At 39.8% G+C, this 18,000-nt stretch overlaps 1 protein-coding gene across 1 annotated transcript in view; it reads left to right on the forward strand.

The window, feature by feature from the left end:
• Positions 1-18,000, forward strand: part of DNAH11 (dynein axonemal heavy chain 11) — a 308,320-nt gene that overhangs the window by 122,111 nt on the left and 168,209 nt on the right. The window contains exons 35-42 of the mRNA XM_075062396.1: positions 635-751; positions 7,151-7,289; positions 9,303-9,395; positions 9,561-9,755; positions 13,025-13,102; positions 15,589-15,721; positions 16,355-16,482; positions 17,586-17,734. Of these exons, the coding sequence (XP_074918497.1) occupies positions 635-751; positions 7,151-7,289; positions 9,303-9,395; positions 9,561-9,755; positions 13,025-13,102; positions 15,589-15,721; positions 16,355-16,482; positions 17,586-17,734 (1,032 nt within the window). The remainder of the gene's footprint in view (positions 1-634; positions 752-7,150; positions 7,290-9,302; positions 9,396-9,560; positions 9,756-13,024; positions 13,103-15,588; positions 15,722-16,354; positions 16,483-17,585; positions 17,735-18,000) is intronic.

An 18,000-nucleotide genomic window follows, 5' to 3' on the forward strand; every position in this document is an offset into this window, starting at 1 on the left:
AGTATTTTAATGTCATTTATTTTATAGGCGCTTGCAAAGACATAAGTACAAAAATTTAAAAGTATATTGCTAAAAATCCTGCTATGGACAGATGTTGAACCCTCCCTTGTAAATTCACTAGTGTGTATGTGGCTCTATAATATCTATATCTAGAAGCTAATTTAATATGTAAAATTAGCCCTCTCCCTCTAATTATAAGAAGAAAACACCTAGAATATGGGTGAAATACTGGCCCCATTGACGTTAATGGGAGTTTTGCCATTCACTTTAATTCTAGGATTTCACGTTATGTAGAGTTTTTACATACTATGGAGCAGGTCCTTGACTGTGGTAAATTTTGTCCTAATTCCATTGAAGTCAATGGAGCTATGACGATTCATATCAGCTGAAGATCTGCCCCATTTTCTTTCTGTATCTTTGTTTTATTCTTTTCTCTTAGATTGGCAAGCACTGTTCCAACCTACCACATACCTCTTCTTGGTCACAATTACCTGCACAGATTTTTTTCCTAAGTCAGTTAATCTGTCCTCCATTGCAAATTGATTTTTTTAAAGATGGAAATAATCGTTGGCCTCTAATCAAACTGCAGTATTATAGCAAGTCATTTACTTACTTCATGTCGTGGCTATTACAGATTTTTATTCCTTGGAGAAAACATTACACTGAAAACATCAATTGGGATATTTATTACCATGAACCCAGGATATGCTGGTCGAACAGAACTACCTGAAAATCTCAAAGCTCTATTCAGGCAAGTATACCGTAGATTATCATTTAGAGTACTCATGCCACCTAATTTCACTGGCCTGTTTTGCAATGTAAAACAGTTTGTGCTTATTTCAGAGTTTCTGTGAAAATATTCAACACGGTTATTGTTTCCGCCCGTACAAATGGATAGGGGTGGATGCACTTAATAATGGAACTTTTTTTTTCATATTTTTCCATATATACAGTGTAAAACTTTTGAATACTTAATAACATGGGAGATCTACACACAAAACATACGTGTGCACAAGGATACTCACTATTTTGTGAGTTTTTATAGCAATTGTATCTGGTAATCTATGCAGATAGGTTTAAAGGCACCAAATGTACCTGTTCATTAGGGCTGTCAATTAATCACAGTTAACTCATGCAGTTAACTCAAAAAAAATTGTGATTTAAAAAAATTAATCACAATTAATCGCACTGTTAAGCAATAGAATTCCAATTGAAATTTATTTAAAATTTTTGATGTTTTTCTACATTTTCAAATATATTGATTTCTATTACAACACACAATACTAAGTGTACAGTGCTTGCTTTATATTATTTTTATTACAAATATTTATACTGTAAAAATGATAAAAGAAATAGTATTTTTCAATTCACCTCATACCAATACTATAGTGCAATCTCTTTATCATGAAAGTGCAATTTACAAATGTAGATTTTTTTTTGTTGCATAACTGCTCTCAAAAACAAAACAAGGTAAAACTTTAGAGCCTATAATTCTACTTAGTCCTACTTCTTGTTCAGCCAGTCGCTAAGACAAACAAGTTTGTTTACATTTACAGGAGATATTGCTGACTGCTTCATATTTACATCACCTGAAAGTGAGAACAGGCATTCACATGGCACTTTTGTAGCCGGCGTTGCAAAGTATTTATGTGCTAGATTTGCTAAAAATTCGTATGCCCTTTCGTCCTTCAGCTGATGATGCTCGTTAAAAAAAATGTGTTGATTAAATTTGTGACTGAACTCCTTGGAGAAGAACTGTATGTCCCCTACTGTTTTTACCCATATTCTACCATATATTTCATGTTATAGCAGTCTTGGATGATGACCCAGCACATCTTTGTTTTAAGAAGGCTTTCACAGCATATTTGACAAAATGCAAAAAAGATACCAATGTGAGATTTCTAAAAATAGCTACAGCACTCCACCCAAGATTTAAGAATCTGAAGTGCCTTCCAAAATCTGAGAGGGACGATGTGTGAAGCATGTTTTCAGAAGTCATAAAAGAGCAACATTCCAATGCGGAAACTACAAAACCTGAACCACCAAAAAAGAAAATCAACCTTCTGCTGGTGGCTTCTGATGCAGATGATGAAAATGAACATGCGCTGATCCACTCTCCTTTGGATTGTTATTGAGCAGAACCCATCATCAGCATGTACTCACGTCTTATGGAATAGTGGTTGAAGGTGAAGGGACATATGAATCTTTAGCACATTTGGCACATAAATATCTTGTGATGCTAGCTACAACAGTGCCGTGCAAACACCTGTTCTCTCTTTCAGGTGACGTAAACAAGAAGCGGGCAACATTATCTCCTGCAAATTGTAACCAAGCTTGTTTGAGCAACTGACTGAACAAGAAGTAGGACTGAGTGGACTTGTAGGCTGTAAAGTTTTACATTGTTTTATTTTAGAATGCAGTTATTTTTTGTACATAATTCTACATTTTTAAGTTCAACTTTCATAGTAAAGAGATTGCACTAGAGTACTTATATGAGGTGAATTGAAAAATACTATTTCTTTTGTTTTTTACAGGGAAAATATTTGTAATAAAAATAAATATAAAGTGAGTACTGTACACTTTGTATTCTGTGTTGTAATTGAAATCAACATATTTGAAAATTTAGAAAACATCCAAAAAGTTTTAAATAACTGGTATTCCATTATTGTTTAACAATGCGATTAATCACGATTAATTTTTTAATCGCATGATTAATTTGTTTAATTGCTTGCAGCCCTTCTTTTTATATGTTTGCACAGATATAAGTATGCTCATGTACATACATGTTTCATATGAACTTATTGAAAATATGACCCTTGTTTTAGTTGATAAATTGTTGGATTGGTGATTATTGGGCAGACATAAAGCATAAGCACTGCAAAACAGTTTAATATATTTATGGTCATTTTAGGAGCCTTACTTAAAATACATGTTGCATAATACACTAATTTAAAATGTAAGTGTGAGCTTTAACCTTTTATATTATCTTTAATTTCCTTTACATATTACATATATAATTCTAACTTGTGGTGGTTGTTAAATTGTGTCAAAATAGGTTTGTAGGACTAAATTCACATTTATATAGGCAAGTGTGCGTCCATTTAATCAACAGAATGGTAACCACCTATGCCAATGGTGATTTTAATCTGATAATTAGATATGATATTCTACTTGGATCTAACTGGAAATATATTTTGACTTTAGTGGAGTGACACCTGCTTATATAAATGTTGACTTTGACCCAAAATCTTTACTTTTGCCTGAGTGCTTTTCATGATTTCATCCAGCCTCAAAAGAAAATGAATGATTTTGAAGTTCAATCACTTAAAGTAGTGAGATCCAGTGGAGTAAACTGTAAGACTTTTCAGGGCTGAATTGGCGCTCCAAACTCTCATTCACCACCTGGGATTTGTCTCTCAGAGCCATGCATCTCTGTGGCTGATTTTTACACTGTTGAACCTTAGGGCAGAAATGGGCCCTGTGTTGTTTTTTTGTTGCTTTTGAGGTTTTTGTGTTTTTGTTTTTGTTAGCAGTGCATGTTTGTTCACTGATATTACTTTCTTTTACAACTATTAAGAGATGAGGATGAATAGCAAGTGAGCGCTTGTCTGAAGACTGCTGGGGGAAGCACTTCCCAAAAGCACAAGGCCTCATCCTCAGCTAAGATGGTGGTTGCATGTAAATATATATGTGTGTGTGTGCGTGTGTGTGTCAAACCTCGCAATAATGCGCCCCGCCATAACGTGAAATCACACATAACGTGATCATAAGTTGGCTCCCCTTTAAGGCCTAATACCAGTGATCCCCAATGCCATGGCACCAACTGGGACATTGATGTGCCCCCTCCTAGTGCCCAGCAGGGGAGAGAAGCTGCGGCTTCCTGCCTGCCGGGGACAGAGAACTCCAGGGCTGCGGGCATTGCTGCTCTCTGTCCCTGGCAGGTGCAGGGCCGCAGCTTCTCTCTCCTGCTGGGCACTAGGCTCTAGGCGGCTCACATCAATGCACCGCATTGGGGACCACTGACTTAAACTGACTGACTTGAAATCCCGCTATACCACGACTCCACATTGATCGCGATGGAATTTTTTGGACCCTGAGCATCGCATTATAGCGGGTTTCACTGTGTGTGTGTGTGTGTGTGTGTGTGTGTGTGTGTGTGTGTGTAAAATTTAAAAATTCTAAAAACTCCAAAATCGTAAGAATGAAACCAGAAAACACCATTGTCCCATATTCTCTGGTTGCTCCTCCCAAAGAATGGAAGCTGTTCCAGAGGTTCCTTCTGAGAACAAGGAATCGGTTTTTAGTCATGATGATAAACTGAAGCAAAGCCTCCATGAAGTGCAGCAGTCATTATAGTGCTAGAGAGAAAACAACCAAGTATTGATAGGCTCCATTATATTTAACCTGAAGAGGGTGGACTGACAACTTGCAAAACCTCATAGCTATGGGCAAGTGGCTGCAGTAGTGAAGAAGAAAAAGTCTAAACTTGGAATTTAGAGCCATCAAACTAATTCTTGTTCAATTTCCAAAATGCTGTCCTGCAGTTTCACATTCTGATGCCATCTGACAACATGATGGATATGTCATGCCTTTTCAGATAGGTCTGGTGTCCCTATTGTGCATACAGGATGGGATTTCTTTATTCCTTTATATTTCTGACTCTCTTTCTACTTGGCACTTCCCATTACTATGGATTAGTGGAGCTAATATGAAGCACAATGGAAAATATTTTCTGTGATCATTTCCTTTCTGGGACTGTCATCTCCACTAGTCTGACTCACCCAAAGATAGTGGAGTATAGAAAGATTATGTAAATTTTATCTTCTTATAACAGAAGTTCATCAGCAAGTGCAGTTTGAGGTCAACAGAGAGCTGGCTATTAACACAATACTAACTCCTAGAGCCCTGCAGATCCATGAATATTCGTGGACTGGATGCGGATACAAATTTTATATCTGTACAGGGTTCTATTAACTCCTCTTGTCACCATCTACTAAAATCTCAGAGGAGATAGCTAAAAACATATCAAATAGCAAACTAATATTCCAGGCAAGCCATTCCTGTGTTTGTCACTTGAGTTATGTTCTGTTAGGGAGGATATAGATGGAGTATAAACCTTCATACTTTAGGATACAAGGCAACTACTAATAAGGATTATGAAGAATTGTCTGCATAGATACTTTTAGTTCAGGATTGTCCACAACAGAGTTTTTTTTTTTTTGCACTTACATGTAAGTGAGAAAAATTCCTTGGGCTACACGAAGCACTTGTTCTGAACCTTTTTGTTAGTTTCTGTGTTCCTTCATGACTGGAACTCAGAGAAGTCTATTTGATCGCAGAAGGAAGAAAAGGTGTTCCACAAGACACGATCTCTGTTAATTTTTTCCATAGGGTGGATTACATTTTAAGAACTTCTACATGTTTCAAATAGTGATTTAATGAGGGGTCTCTTTGACCTTATCTCTCTTTTTGTGTCTGTTTTTGGTTTTGTGTTGACAGAGATGTTTTAATGGCTGGATGGTTTGCCAATGTGTATTCTGTTTTAAAAATCAGGAATAAAATATAAAATTTTTTTTTGTTTAAAAAAAAAAAGTAAACAAAGTTTTATTTCATCTTAAACAGTCCTCCAGGAGGATTCACTCTTGAAAAGAGCAAATCCAAAATCCTGACCAATACTTGAGTGGCAGGACTTTGTATATTCCAGTATTCACTGTTCCTTTCAAGCATCTGCCAGTCTATCACACTAAGGCCAGGTCTACACTGCAACTTTAAATCGGTTTAATGGCCGATATACCGATTTAACGCTGTATCCGTTCACACGACGTCGTCATTAATATCGAGTTAAACGGCTCCTTAAATCGATTTCGGAACTCCTCCCAAACGAGAGGAGTAGCGCTAAATTCGATAGTGATAACTCGGATTAGGGTTCATGTGGACGGAAATCGACGTTATTGGCCTCCGGGCGGCATCCCAGAGTGCAGCACTGACCGCTCTGGACAGCAATCTGAACTCGGATGCAGCGGGCAGGTAAACAGGAAAAGCCCCGCGAACTTTTGAATTACATTTCCTGCTTGCCCAGCGTGGAGCTCTGATCAGCACGGCTGGCGATGCAGTTTGAAATCGAAAAAGAGCTCCAGCATAGACCGTACGGGAGATACTAGGTCTGATCGCTGTATGGGGAGACAAATCTGTTGTATCCAGCTCCGTTACAGAACACGAAATGCCAAAGCGTTTGAATAAAAAACTCCAGTATACACAGCGCTGTGTGACAAGCGTAACGGGAAGCCAGAGACTCAAATGGACGCTCATGAAGGGAGGGAGGGGGTACTGAGGACTCCAGCTATCCCACAGTCCACAGCAGTCTCTGAAAATTATTTGCATTCTTGGCTGAGCTCCCAATGTCTGTAGGTTCAAACACAGTGTCTGGCGTGGTTCAGGGAACAGCTCCTCAGTTTATTTCCCCCCACCACCACGTGAAAAAAAAAAGGGAAAGATTGCTGTGCTATGGCGTTTGCTCAATGCACTCCGCGAAAAAGGCGCCAAAGGGTTGTCTGCTGCCTTCACAAAGGGAGGGGTGAGGCTGTACCCAGCACCACCCGGGGCAGTGTTTTCTGCCCCATCAGGCACTGTGCTCTCAACACGGAAGTGGGAACTATGGGATAGCTGAGGAACAGCTACCCACAGTGCACCGCTCCTGAAATCGATGGTAGCTTTGGACCATGGACGCAAACAATCGATTTCGGGATCCCACTGTGGACGCGCTAAACCGATTTTATTAGATCTGTTTTGTAATATCGGTTTAAGCTAATTCGAAATAATCGTGCAGTGTAGACGTACCCTAAGTGACAGAATCATATATTGTTCTGAGGCACTAGCGCTGAGGAGGCTGCAATATCTGACTTGGAAGCTCTGTACTTTTCAACCATGTCCTTTGTCTTTAGCAATGTTACTGAATGCTAATAATCAACAGTGCCTAATTAACCATTTTTTTAAATTTGAAGCAGAGTTCTTGTTAGCTCTGACTGACACACATAATTGTGACTCTGTTGAGCTCTGTTTAAGAATGTTTATACACATCACTCACTCGATTTAGGTGACTTGTTCTTACCATGCTTAAATACTAATCTGTGTATTTTGACTTTTTTTTAAGACCCTGTGCCATGGTTGTCCCTGACATTGAACTGATCTGTGAAATTATGTTGATTGCTGAAGGATTTACTGGTGCACGCTTGTTAGCCAGGAAGTTTATTACCCTGTATACTCTCTGCAGGGAGCTGCTTTCTAAACAGGTGAGGATCTGTTTTGAACTTCTGGACTAGATATATGCTAATTACCCCCCATCCCCCGATTTTGAAATAGTGATGTTGGGCAGAGTGACATTTGCATAATTTATAATTTTATATATATATATTTTTAAATTACGTGTAGATCTTTATTATATCAGCTAAGGTGATGCCCAGTAAAACAGTTGTTGTCATTTAAAATAGTGGCTCCATGCCTTCAGAAGTGACTTTTTTCCCCAGTACTTAGTGTTTTTGTAATGCATTAATTTTGGAATAAATAATTGACTATTAACTGTTCAATACGTAGTGTGATGGAATTAAATCATGCTGTTGAAATGCATTTATACTAGGATCTATTGAACAGAGGTGGCTCTAGGTATTTTGCCACCCAACGCACAGCAGGCAGGCTGCCTTCGGCAGCTTGCCTGTGGGAGGTCCCCAGTCCTGTGGATTCAGCGGCATGCCTGCGGGAGGTCCACCAAAGCCGCGGGACCAGCAGACCTTCCGCAGGCATGCTGCCGAAGGCAACCTGCCTGCCATCCTCACAGCAACCGGCAGGGTGCCCCCCGTGGCTTGCTGCCCCAGGCATGTGCTTGGCGTGCTGGTGCCTATAGCTGCCCCTGCTATTGAAAAAAGAAAAACTACTAGGCAATGTATGAGTTACAATGGGTGATTTATGACTAGATGTATTTGGATGAGAGTTTTAAAATTTGCCGCACAAATACAGTAAAGAGAGCGTCAAGTGCAAGAAGTATAGTATCATTGCTAAATTATATAGTAATTGCACTAGGAAGAAGTCTTATTCACAATACTTACCTAAAAACACCCCAGACTTATAAAAGACAGAAGATTTATTATTTTCGCATCTCAACTTACGCTATTTATTCATTTCCAAAAGTATAACTTGTTACAAGTAAAGGTGTTCTTTATATTCAGTTTTATTAGTCGAGTGAGCGCTGTCTGAACAACCCTTCGGCCTTTGCCCATAAATCTTGACAAATAAAACCATTGTGAAAGAAAACAGTTTATAATAATTGGAGATATACCTATCTTCTAGAACTGGAAGGGACCTTGAAAGGTCATAGAGTCCAGCCCCTTGCCTTCACTAGCAGGACCAAGTACTGATTTTTGCCCCAGCTCCCTAAGTGGCCCCCTCAGGACTGAACTCACAACCCTGGGTTTAGCAGGCCAATGCTCAAACCACTGAGCTATGTCTCTCCACCATTCTACATGCATAACTTTTGTAATTCTTGCCTCCTGTAAATATACTAAAGTTCCCCTCTCACAGTCTTTAAAACATGGCTAGAGACCATTCTGATTTCTTTGAAATCTTTTATATGTTTTTGGCATGTACTAAAAGGGAAATATTATTATGTGATTACAAGAATGTGAGCCAGGGACTCCTAAGCTCCAATGCTACTTTGAGATGGAATTCTTTTCTGGGCTTGGGCAAACCATTTGATTAGTTTGCCTTCATCTTGTCATCTATAAAATATGGATGACAATGCTCACTACTAGTACTTAACATCTATGATACCTTAGAGAGATCTTGTGAGATTTGGTTATTAAGTGTTTTGAAAAGGTAAAAAGGTTTTAAAGGGATGATTAGTATTGTTCTTATTTTTGTTTTTCCCCTGTAATTTATTTTGGATGCTTAGCTCATTCTTTTAGTATGTTATCAGAACTTTTTTTGAATTGTACAGCATTGAATACTCACAGATAAACACCTGTTTGTGTTCTGTCATTTCATAAAACCACTTACATTCAACAGGCCAGATTCTGCTGTCAGATACACCAGTATAAATCAGCTCATTGTAAATCTTCTAAAATCAATGATATTACTCTATATTTACACTAGTCTAAAATAGTCTAATATGTTGTAAATTCTAGTTTGTCTTTCCATGTAGCTATATGTCAAATTGTGTATTCTTCTAAGAAAGATTTCCTCTTAAATGTTTAAATTTAACTTTCATTTCATAAGGTTTCATGAATAGTCAAGGTTTGTTTGTTTTTTCATAGGATCATTATGATTGGGGACTTCGTGCTGTTAAGTCAGTCTTGGTGGTTGCTGGCTCACTGAAGCGAGGAGACAAGAACAGACCTGAGGATCAGGTTAGGTACCTTTTATGTACAAATTTAAGTTTTACAATCATAAGAACTTCTGATACCGTATTTTATCTCTGAATCACTGGGAATAAAGACAGAATCCTGAAGAGAGGGAGATGGGTTTAAAGCCCTGGCTGATATGATAATATGTGATTTTCTATCCTTTTCCAGGTACTTATGCGAACCTTAAGAGACTTCAACTTGCCTAAAATAGTGACAGATGATATCCCAATTTTCATGGGCCTGATCAGTGACCTGTTTCCTGCTCTGGAGGTTCCGAGGAGGAGGGACCTACAGTTTGAACAGATGGTTAAACAATCTACCCTGGAGCTTCACTTGCAGCCTGAGGAGAGCTTTATTCTCAAAGTAAAATAATTAATTGATTTTAATTATGCCCCTTAAGAGTTTCAGTCAACATAATTGCGGTCGAGTTGTATTAGACATGAAGGTTAACTTGCAGTACATTGCCGTGTTTCCTAATGTGTTCTGAAAGTCTCGGTGTTTCAAAGGCACTGTGTCATGACAATATATTGCAATTTAGATTCATGTTAGTAAATATGTAGTATATACCGCCCATACGGAGACAGGGAGTATTTCTTGTTCAAATACCCCTTTGCTGTTGAAGATTTCTCTTAACATACAGTACAGTAGGTTTACAGTACCAACACTTTAACACCAGCAAATAATAAGTATTATTATTTATAGCATATCGTGTGTTTATTTTAGAGAAGACCAGTGCGTGATGGCAATACACACTGCAGTGGCAATAAAGGGAAGGGAGAACAAGAATTAAAGAAGTAAGATCATGTAGTTCTTTGAGTGGCTCTGCATATTCCCACTCATAAGTATTGCACTGCCTAGTGGTGCCTAATGGTAGAACCTTCTCCTAGCAGTGTCTCTCAGCCCCCGCCCCTCACCATCTTTCCCCTCACTGTCTCCAAACATTCTCAGAATGAGGCTGTATCTGAGGGCTCTGCATCCTTTACTACCTCAGCTCCTTCCAGCCACATGCTTGGATAAAAGTGAACCACTCCAATCTGCTCAGATCCAGAGTTCTTTCTCCTTCAGTGTTCATTAGTGTTTTATTATTGTTAGTTGGTTGGTAGGTAGGTAGCTATTAGTGTTTCGGTTCTGGGTGATGGTGGAACCGAAGAGGAGGAAGAAGCTGGGATTCAAGAGCCGTGCTTCATGCCCTGCTGTCTTCCCAGTGTCGGATGTCAGATGCCTCGAGTTTGGGAGAGAGTCACTCTGCATCTGGATGTCATATGTGTTTGGAGACAGGCGAGCCCATTTTATCAGTTCATAGAGGCTTATTACATTAGACAAATGGGTTTAAGAAGTTATATAGAAAATGTCTCTACCATACAGTTTGAAAGACTACCCCTCTCCACTTTCACATACCTTTCCCTTGTCAGGGTATCTTCTTGTGAGGATATTCTACTTTCAGAAGTAAAAAAAAATTACTTTTGATAGTAGCTGTCGAGGAGGTATCTGAATACTAGAATTGAGTTATATTCCAGGTAATTTTTGGTGCAGAAAAAGGATGGTGGAATTGTGACATTCCCCTGGTGTTATCTGGACTGGTGATCTGCTCAGTCACTTCAATCCTCAACTCTGGGAGCCAGCCTTACCCTCCTCTGCTGTGAGAACCCCCACTCCTGGGTTGTTTCCGTACAGCCTCGAGCATGTAAGCTGCTCCCAATTACGTGAGTGAGCTAGCCGCTGCCTGGATTGTGAAGCCGAATGACACTAGCCAATATCTCCAGTCCCAGACACAACCCTAGGAACCTCCATCTGGCAGTGTCCAGTTATGCCTGCTGGATGCTGCAAGCTTATATGAGTTCATCAATTTAACAAAGAAATTGATATATACCAGGCATCGATGGGAAAGACACTAAGCCATGAAGTAAATTCAGGAGCTCATCGCTGCACCTGCTTGCTTCTCCACTTGAATGTATATCCTAAACCAGGCCCAACAAGCTACTCTGGCTGCTCCAGCGTGGCCACAAACATTCACTGGCTTGGCCTAGTTTCGTCCTCACGCTATGACTGGGGAACAGCATCACAGATAATATCTCATGGTGGAAGAGTGCCCAACCTGACATCTAGAGGGTGGTTTACAAGTCCTGGCCTCCCTTCATACAGAGCCCATCCTCCTGGTTATGGAACCTGCACACCAAGCTCTGATATGGGCATATGAGGGAAGGTCCATATATAAAGCCTTCCATTATTTGTAAGAGGATTTTGGTGTTCAGCAGCCTACAGAAGTGCCTTTTCTCTATCTCATGTGATTAACAACATTTTATCTTAAACAAGTCTGAATGTAATTTCAATTCCCCTTCTCTCAGTTGTGTTCCTCAGGGAAATATTGGCAGCTTGCCAAAATCACTGAACATTCTAAGGCCAGGTTCATAGCAGCACCAGCCTATGTTGTACTTGGAATACCAGAAGCATCTCTAGCAGCTGAAAGAGGAGAGGACTGGAGCTGGGCCAGACTTCCTTCACTCTATAAACCCCTGAACCAAGCACAGAGCCCTAGAGATCCTCCCACCAGTGGCTCTGCCTGGGGTAGGGGCTCATCCTGGGTGGTGGCGGTATAGATAGATGAACAGGGCTTCACCTAACCAGGGCTTCACCTAACCACCTTCTGGACCCAGTACATAGTGCCAGCAGCCATATCTCCCACTCTGAGGGAAACACATGAGTCAGGAGCTCCCCAAACTTTAGGGGCTGGGGGCAAGAGACAGAGAGCAAGGCTGGGCTGGGACTTCCTTCCCCAACCACTACCTGGACCTGGTAATCTGTCTGTGCATCTGGGAAAAAAGTCTGCTCGCTCTACTAGCTGATGTTAGTCCTGTAGGATCTAATATTTGCAGAGCCTATGCTGCAGTGCTTAAGGTTTAGGGTTCAAACTCTGCTTCTGATTTGTGATTGGGTTGCAGGTGGTTTTACAGTTACTCACTAGACTTTGTTTTTGCCTTACCATAATAACTCAGCAGAACTTAGTAGCTGCGTGCAGGGTTTTGATTCGGGCTAACAGGGCAGGTCCAAAAAATAGTATAGACACCTCGTTACAGAAAGGGAAGAGGTTTTTGTGCATTAGGACTTTAGGAGAGTGGAACACTAAAGGGCTTTTTGATGGGCAGCATGTATATGTTCAAAGGATTGTATCTGTTCAGTGGAATTTTTTGTATTTATATCTATCTGGCAAATTATTGCTGCTATGTTGTTCTAACTCCTAGCACCATTTAACCTGTGATATGTGATTACTATCCTTCACATCATACAACCAAATGTTTGATACCCATTCTGTAGCCTCTGGTATGGTGATGGTTCTCATTTTCTTTTACTGGTCTCCATGATTGTGTAAATCAATTAGTAGAAAAATGAGATTTGTTTTCATTTGTTGAGGTATATTCATTCATCCAAGACTGGGCTTTGCTCACAGCCTTGGAAGACAAAGTCATTTCCTTGGGTATACACATTTTTAAGTTAGCTACAAAGGGAACAGTTCATTTTCCTGACTAAGAGAAAAGGTGGGAGAGAGATAATATATGGGAAATAATTAGTGTCTTGGTGACAATGGGAGTACAGGAAAACAAAACCATTAGCTATGTACTAATTCTGTTTGGCAGGTTGTTCAGCTGAAGGAGCTTCTGGCAGTGCGTCACTCTGTCTTTGTGGTGGGAAATGCAGGCACAGGAAAAAGCAAGGTACAGTAGATGGCACATTTTCTGTCTATCTTTTATAAAGAGTATTTCATTAGTTCACAGAGAAAAATATTCTCTTTCCATCAGGCTGCAATATGATACCATATTGCTCAGGCATTCCCAGCAGCAGGGGTATGAAGTACAATCACAAATCTCAACGTTAAAGTGTAGGTTTGTCTCCTACGTATTACTTGCATGACTCAGAATGAGAATAGTCATGACAATGCATAATAGACACTATATTTGGCAAACAGGTTTGAATGTTTGTTTTGAGATGTCAAGCTGGAGGGTGTAGTTAGATTACTAGCCAGGAAGAGTGAGGTCAAAGTTTCTTTATTCCAAAAGTAGTAGCTGAATATTTTTGAAAGTTGATACTCTTACACCTCAGCTACTACATTTTGACAGTCATTATATAATGCCACATTTTTTCAATATTATGGTCCTTCAGATAGTAAGCAAAACTAGATGCCTTGCTCATTACTGTATATTATCTCCATTTTATCCAAGGGAATCTGAGGTCCAGAGAGATTAAATGATTTGCCTGAAGTCACACAGGGAGTCTCTGGTAGAGCTGGGAACTAAACCCAGATTTCTTGAGTCCTAGTACAGTGGTTTGACAAGTCCATCCTTATCCAAGCTTCTCCATTGGACCAACTTCCTGTGGTTTACCAAAGTGAAGCCTTAGCAGTGTTGTCAGACCAGGATTCCCATTGGTCACTTTTGTCTGTTCTGTGGGAAGCTGGCGGTAAAGTAGGGCTGAGAGGAGGGAGCATATGGAAACCAAAATATCTGTGGATCGGGGTTGACAGATCTATCGTCATTGATAAACAACCTTTTTATTACTGACCTTGGCACAAAGAGCGGGAATGTGCTAATAAAGTTTGCGGATGACACAAAGCTGGGGGGTATTGCTAACACAGAGAAGGACCGGGATACTATACAGGAAGATCTGGACCACCTTGTAAACTGGAGTAATAGTAATAGGATTAATAATAAAATAAGTGAGAAAGTAGCCAAAGTCAATGGCATCTTCAACGGGAGATTAGTAATAAACAATTGAGGAAATATACATTGGGACGACACTCAAGTTGGAAGAATCACGCGGATGAGAAGGACTTGGGGTATTGGTTGATAGCAGGATTCTATGAGTAGCCCCCTTCAGGCGCATTTTTTGTCTGTTTAAAAACAGTCAATGAAAAAAATGTATACTTCTGTAACACTAATACAGGCTACCCAATCAGTGTGAAAGGACTGACCCTCGACATCAAATGCTGTTTTAGATCATCGGGTGACATGCTACTCCTCAGCAAGGATAAGGCAAACGTGTCTCCGTACCTGATAATCAACTAAGGCACTGGTTGGAGAGACACCGCACTGAATTTCCGTTGAACAGCTTATTCGGGTGTGCATGCTTTAAAGATCGATGATTCAATCTGGAACAGGTATTCAGAGAGCTGGGTATCACCGGGATGGAACGAGGAAACTGGAAAACCTGGCCTTTATGAAAGGAGACTCACGGAGAGGCTGTAGCTTGAGTTTACCTAGCAGAGAAGACTAGATGCTACTGGGGCATATGCTTGCCTCTATATTAGCTAAATATCTTAGGTATTTGTGGACACACTAGGCTTTGAGGGCAGAGGGAAGTGAGAAGCCTCTCTAATGGTTCAGGACTAGATGTTAGGGACAAGCGACAAATCGGGATTATAATATCTGGTTTAGGAAGTTCTAGACTTGATAACTTAGTTACGAGGCGTTCTTATCTAAACAGGGCTGGAGGGAACTGTATGCTCTCTGGATTATCAGCTTCAACGGGAATATGTGGCGGCGCAAACATTGCCACTTATCTGGCTTTTCAGACTAAGCTTATTAAGTATATGGAGGGGGTGATAATATGGGATAGCTTGTACGACTATTGGGCAACCTGATCACCTTGGATTATCCTAGCACAGATATAGTCTGCTCAAGTGTCACTGTGAGGGATGTTGGATTGTGGATGGGGACTTGACGTTCTCGTGCAGTAGAAACTTCTTTCCTCGGGCTGCTGGTCTGGTGAGTGCTTGCCGCACATGCTACAGAGTTTTAAGCTGATTGCCATATTTGGGTCGGAAGGAAATTTTCCTCCAGGGGGGATTGGAGGGCTGGACGTTTCTCACACATCCTCGCCTTCCTCTGCGCGTGGGTTCTATGGTCCAACCTTGACTGGTGAGTGACATCTGCAAGCTCTAGAAGGTCTTCAAGAGCCACATTTTTCGTAGCCTCATACACAATACACGACAGTCAGATCAACACCGCCTGAGCAGTCTTTCATAAACAAGACATGGCATTCGGCGATAAGCGTTCTGTGGCCTGCTTTGTGCAGGAGGTCAGACTAGATGATCATATTGGTCCCTTCTGACCTACGAATCTATGAGTCTGTAAGCTAGAACCTTTTGGTTTGAGGTTCAGTTACTAAGTCACGTCCATTGATCTTTTTCCCTCCTGCCCGTCAGGTTCTGAGAACTCTGAACCGAACGTATGTGAACATGAAACAAAAGCTTGTGTGGAATGACCTAAACCCAAAAGCTGTGACCACTGATGAACTGTTTGGTTTTATACATCATGCAACCCGGGAATGGAAAGATGGCTAGTAGCAGTTAACATTACTTTCATCGCTAAGATCTATACAGTCCTCCATCTGGAAAAAACAAAACAGATAAGGAGCATGTCTACCGGTCAAGGAGTCCAAAGCCTTGAGGGTTTACTATATATTTCCGTGCAATGAGATTTGGGGTCAAGGCAAGAGTGGCCTTGGAAAGAGAGAAGAGTAATTGATCCTTTGCTATGTGGATCCTCTAGCCAGTTCCCAGCTGCCGAACAGGGGTGCCGAAGTAGAGGTGGGGAGAGAGTGATCCTGTGGGCTGCTGCAGTGTCTAAGCAGCTTTCTCCCTAGCTCCCATGGAACCTCCTATACCTAGCCCATGTAATTAGGATTGATGCAGTGGAAAGGGTCTCCCTCTCAAACAGTACTATCATGTAGTCAAACCAGAAATCAGCCATTTTTATATCCAGTTAATTTGCTGTATCACCTGCTCACTGAGCATATTTCTTCTTTAATTTGAATGACTGTTTAATAAGCAACCAGAAGGAAACCCATTCTTACATTGTTACAAAATCTTTTGTGTTTTTAATGATACAGTAGTGTTTCAGGAATGTTTGTTCCGAAAGGTTGTATTGAAGCACTATATTGATTGGATTTTATTTAAACATAATTTGCAGGTCTCTTCTCATCTCTTCTAAGAGAGCAGGCTAATATTACCCAAGATGGGCCAAAATGGATCATCCTAGATGGAGATATAGATCCTATGTGGATTGAATCACTGAATACTGTCATGGATGATAACAAGGTGAGTAACAGGAAAAACATCCAAAAATATTTAAATAAATGGTATTCTGTTATTGTATAACAGTGCAATTAATCACAATTAATTTTTTTAATCACACGATTAATCACGATTCTTTTTTTTAAATCACTTGACAACCCTAATTTTAACCCTTCTTTTTTTATCTTCACTATTGCTAATTAGTGCAATGCCAGTTGGTAACAACCATATCTCTTTCATACCTGATCTCACACAATGGAGATGTTTAAAGTCATTCTGTCTACACTGTAAAGGTATATGCACCTCTCAGTGAATATGTATGTGTAATGGGGATTACAAATGTACTTTGAGATATTACTCAAAGCATCAGCCAAAATATAGTAATTATTATTAATGTTAATTATTGGCATTTGCAGAGTGCTTTTTCCTTCAAAGATCTAAACCAATTTTACACACATTCATGAATTAAGCCCAACAACACTACTATGAGGTTGGTAAGTATTATTACACCTGATGCACAGACATTGTAAGTGACTTGTCTACTCAAGTTAGTAAGAGAGACAGGAATTGGATAGAAACTTCTGACTCCCAGTCCTGTACTCTAATCACATGATTGCTACTATGCAAGAAAAACAACAGTGTTTGCTATAGGAAATGCTTCAATGTAATTAAATACATTCTAAATGTAATGTTATAAACATTATTGTAGCTCATACCTGACCTTTAAGCATGTTTCTTTTTTTTAAGATTAAATGACATGTAGATAGTTAAGGTAATTATTACACTTCAAGATAATTTTCACACGACTAAAAATAAACCTTTATGGATTCGGCTGTCTATAAAAATTAACTGAACTGACAAGCATGTGGTATGCCATAAAATATGGCCTCTCATTTATGCTCTAATGTGTTTTTAAAACAAAACATGTTTTGTTTACATTTTAAATTTGGAAGAATCCTATCATGTCCATATTCATTCTGAAGGGTGTGCATGCCTGCAAATATATACTATAAATGAACCTGAAATCTACATAGGTCTATAATATGTACAGGTCTATTCGTGATATATGCTTGTTAGAATGCATGTCTTAAGTGGCTGTTGTTCAGTGCTTTACTGGTGATGTTTAGGTTCTGACCCTTGCCAGCAATGAACGTGTCCCTCTGACTCCATCGATGAGGCTGCTCTTTGAGATACACCATTTAAAAACGGCTACCCCAGCTACAGTGTCTAGAGCAGGCATTCTTTATGTGAACCCCCAGGACCTTGGTTGGAATCCGTGAGTATTTTATCTTTTAAAGATACATTCAAAACAATGATAAAACAATATTGCCAGTTAGCTTAATAGGAATAGAATCCATTAATTTACATGATTGGCTAATTCTAGTTTTGATAATTTAATATTATTTACTTTATATAGATACTTGTACACATGCATGTGCATGCAGATGCGGTTAAAAATTGTCAGCATTGGGATTATCTGTTCCATATATCCTTTACATCCCTGGTTTATTTGTCTGTCTCAATCTGAGCAGTTCTGAATCT

This window comes from Chelonoidis abingdonii, chromosome 2, assembly GCF_003597395.2.
Source record: "Chelonoidis abingdonii isolate Lonesome George chromosome 2, CheloAbing_2.0, whole genome shotgun sequence".
Taxonomy (NCBI): Eukaryota; Metazoa; Chordata; order Testudines; family Testudinidae; genus Chelonoidis; species Chelonoidis abingdonii.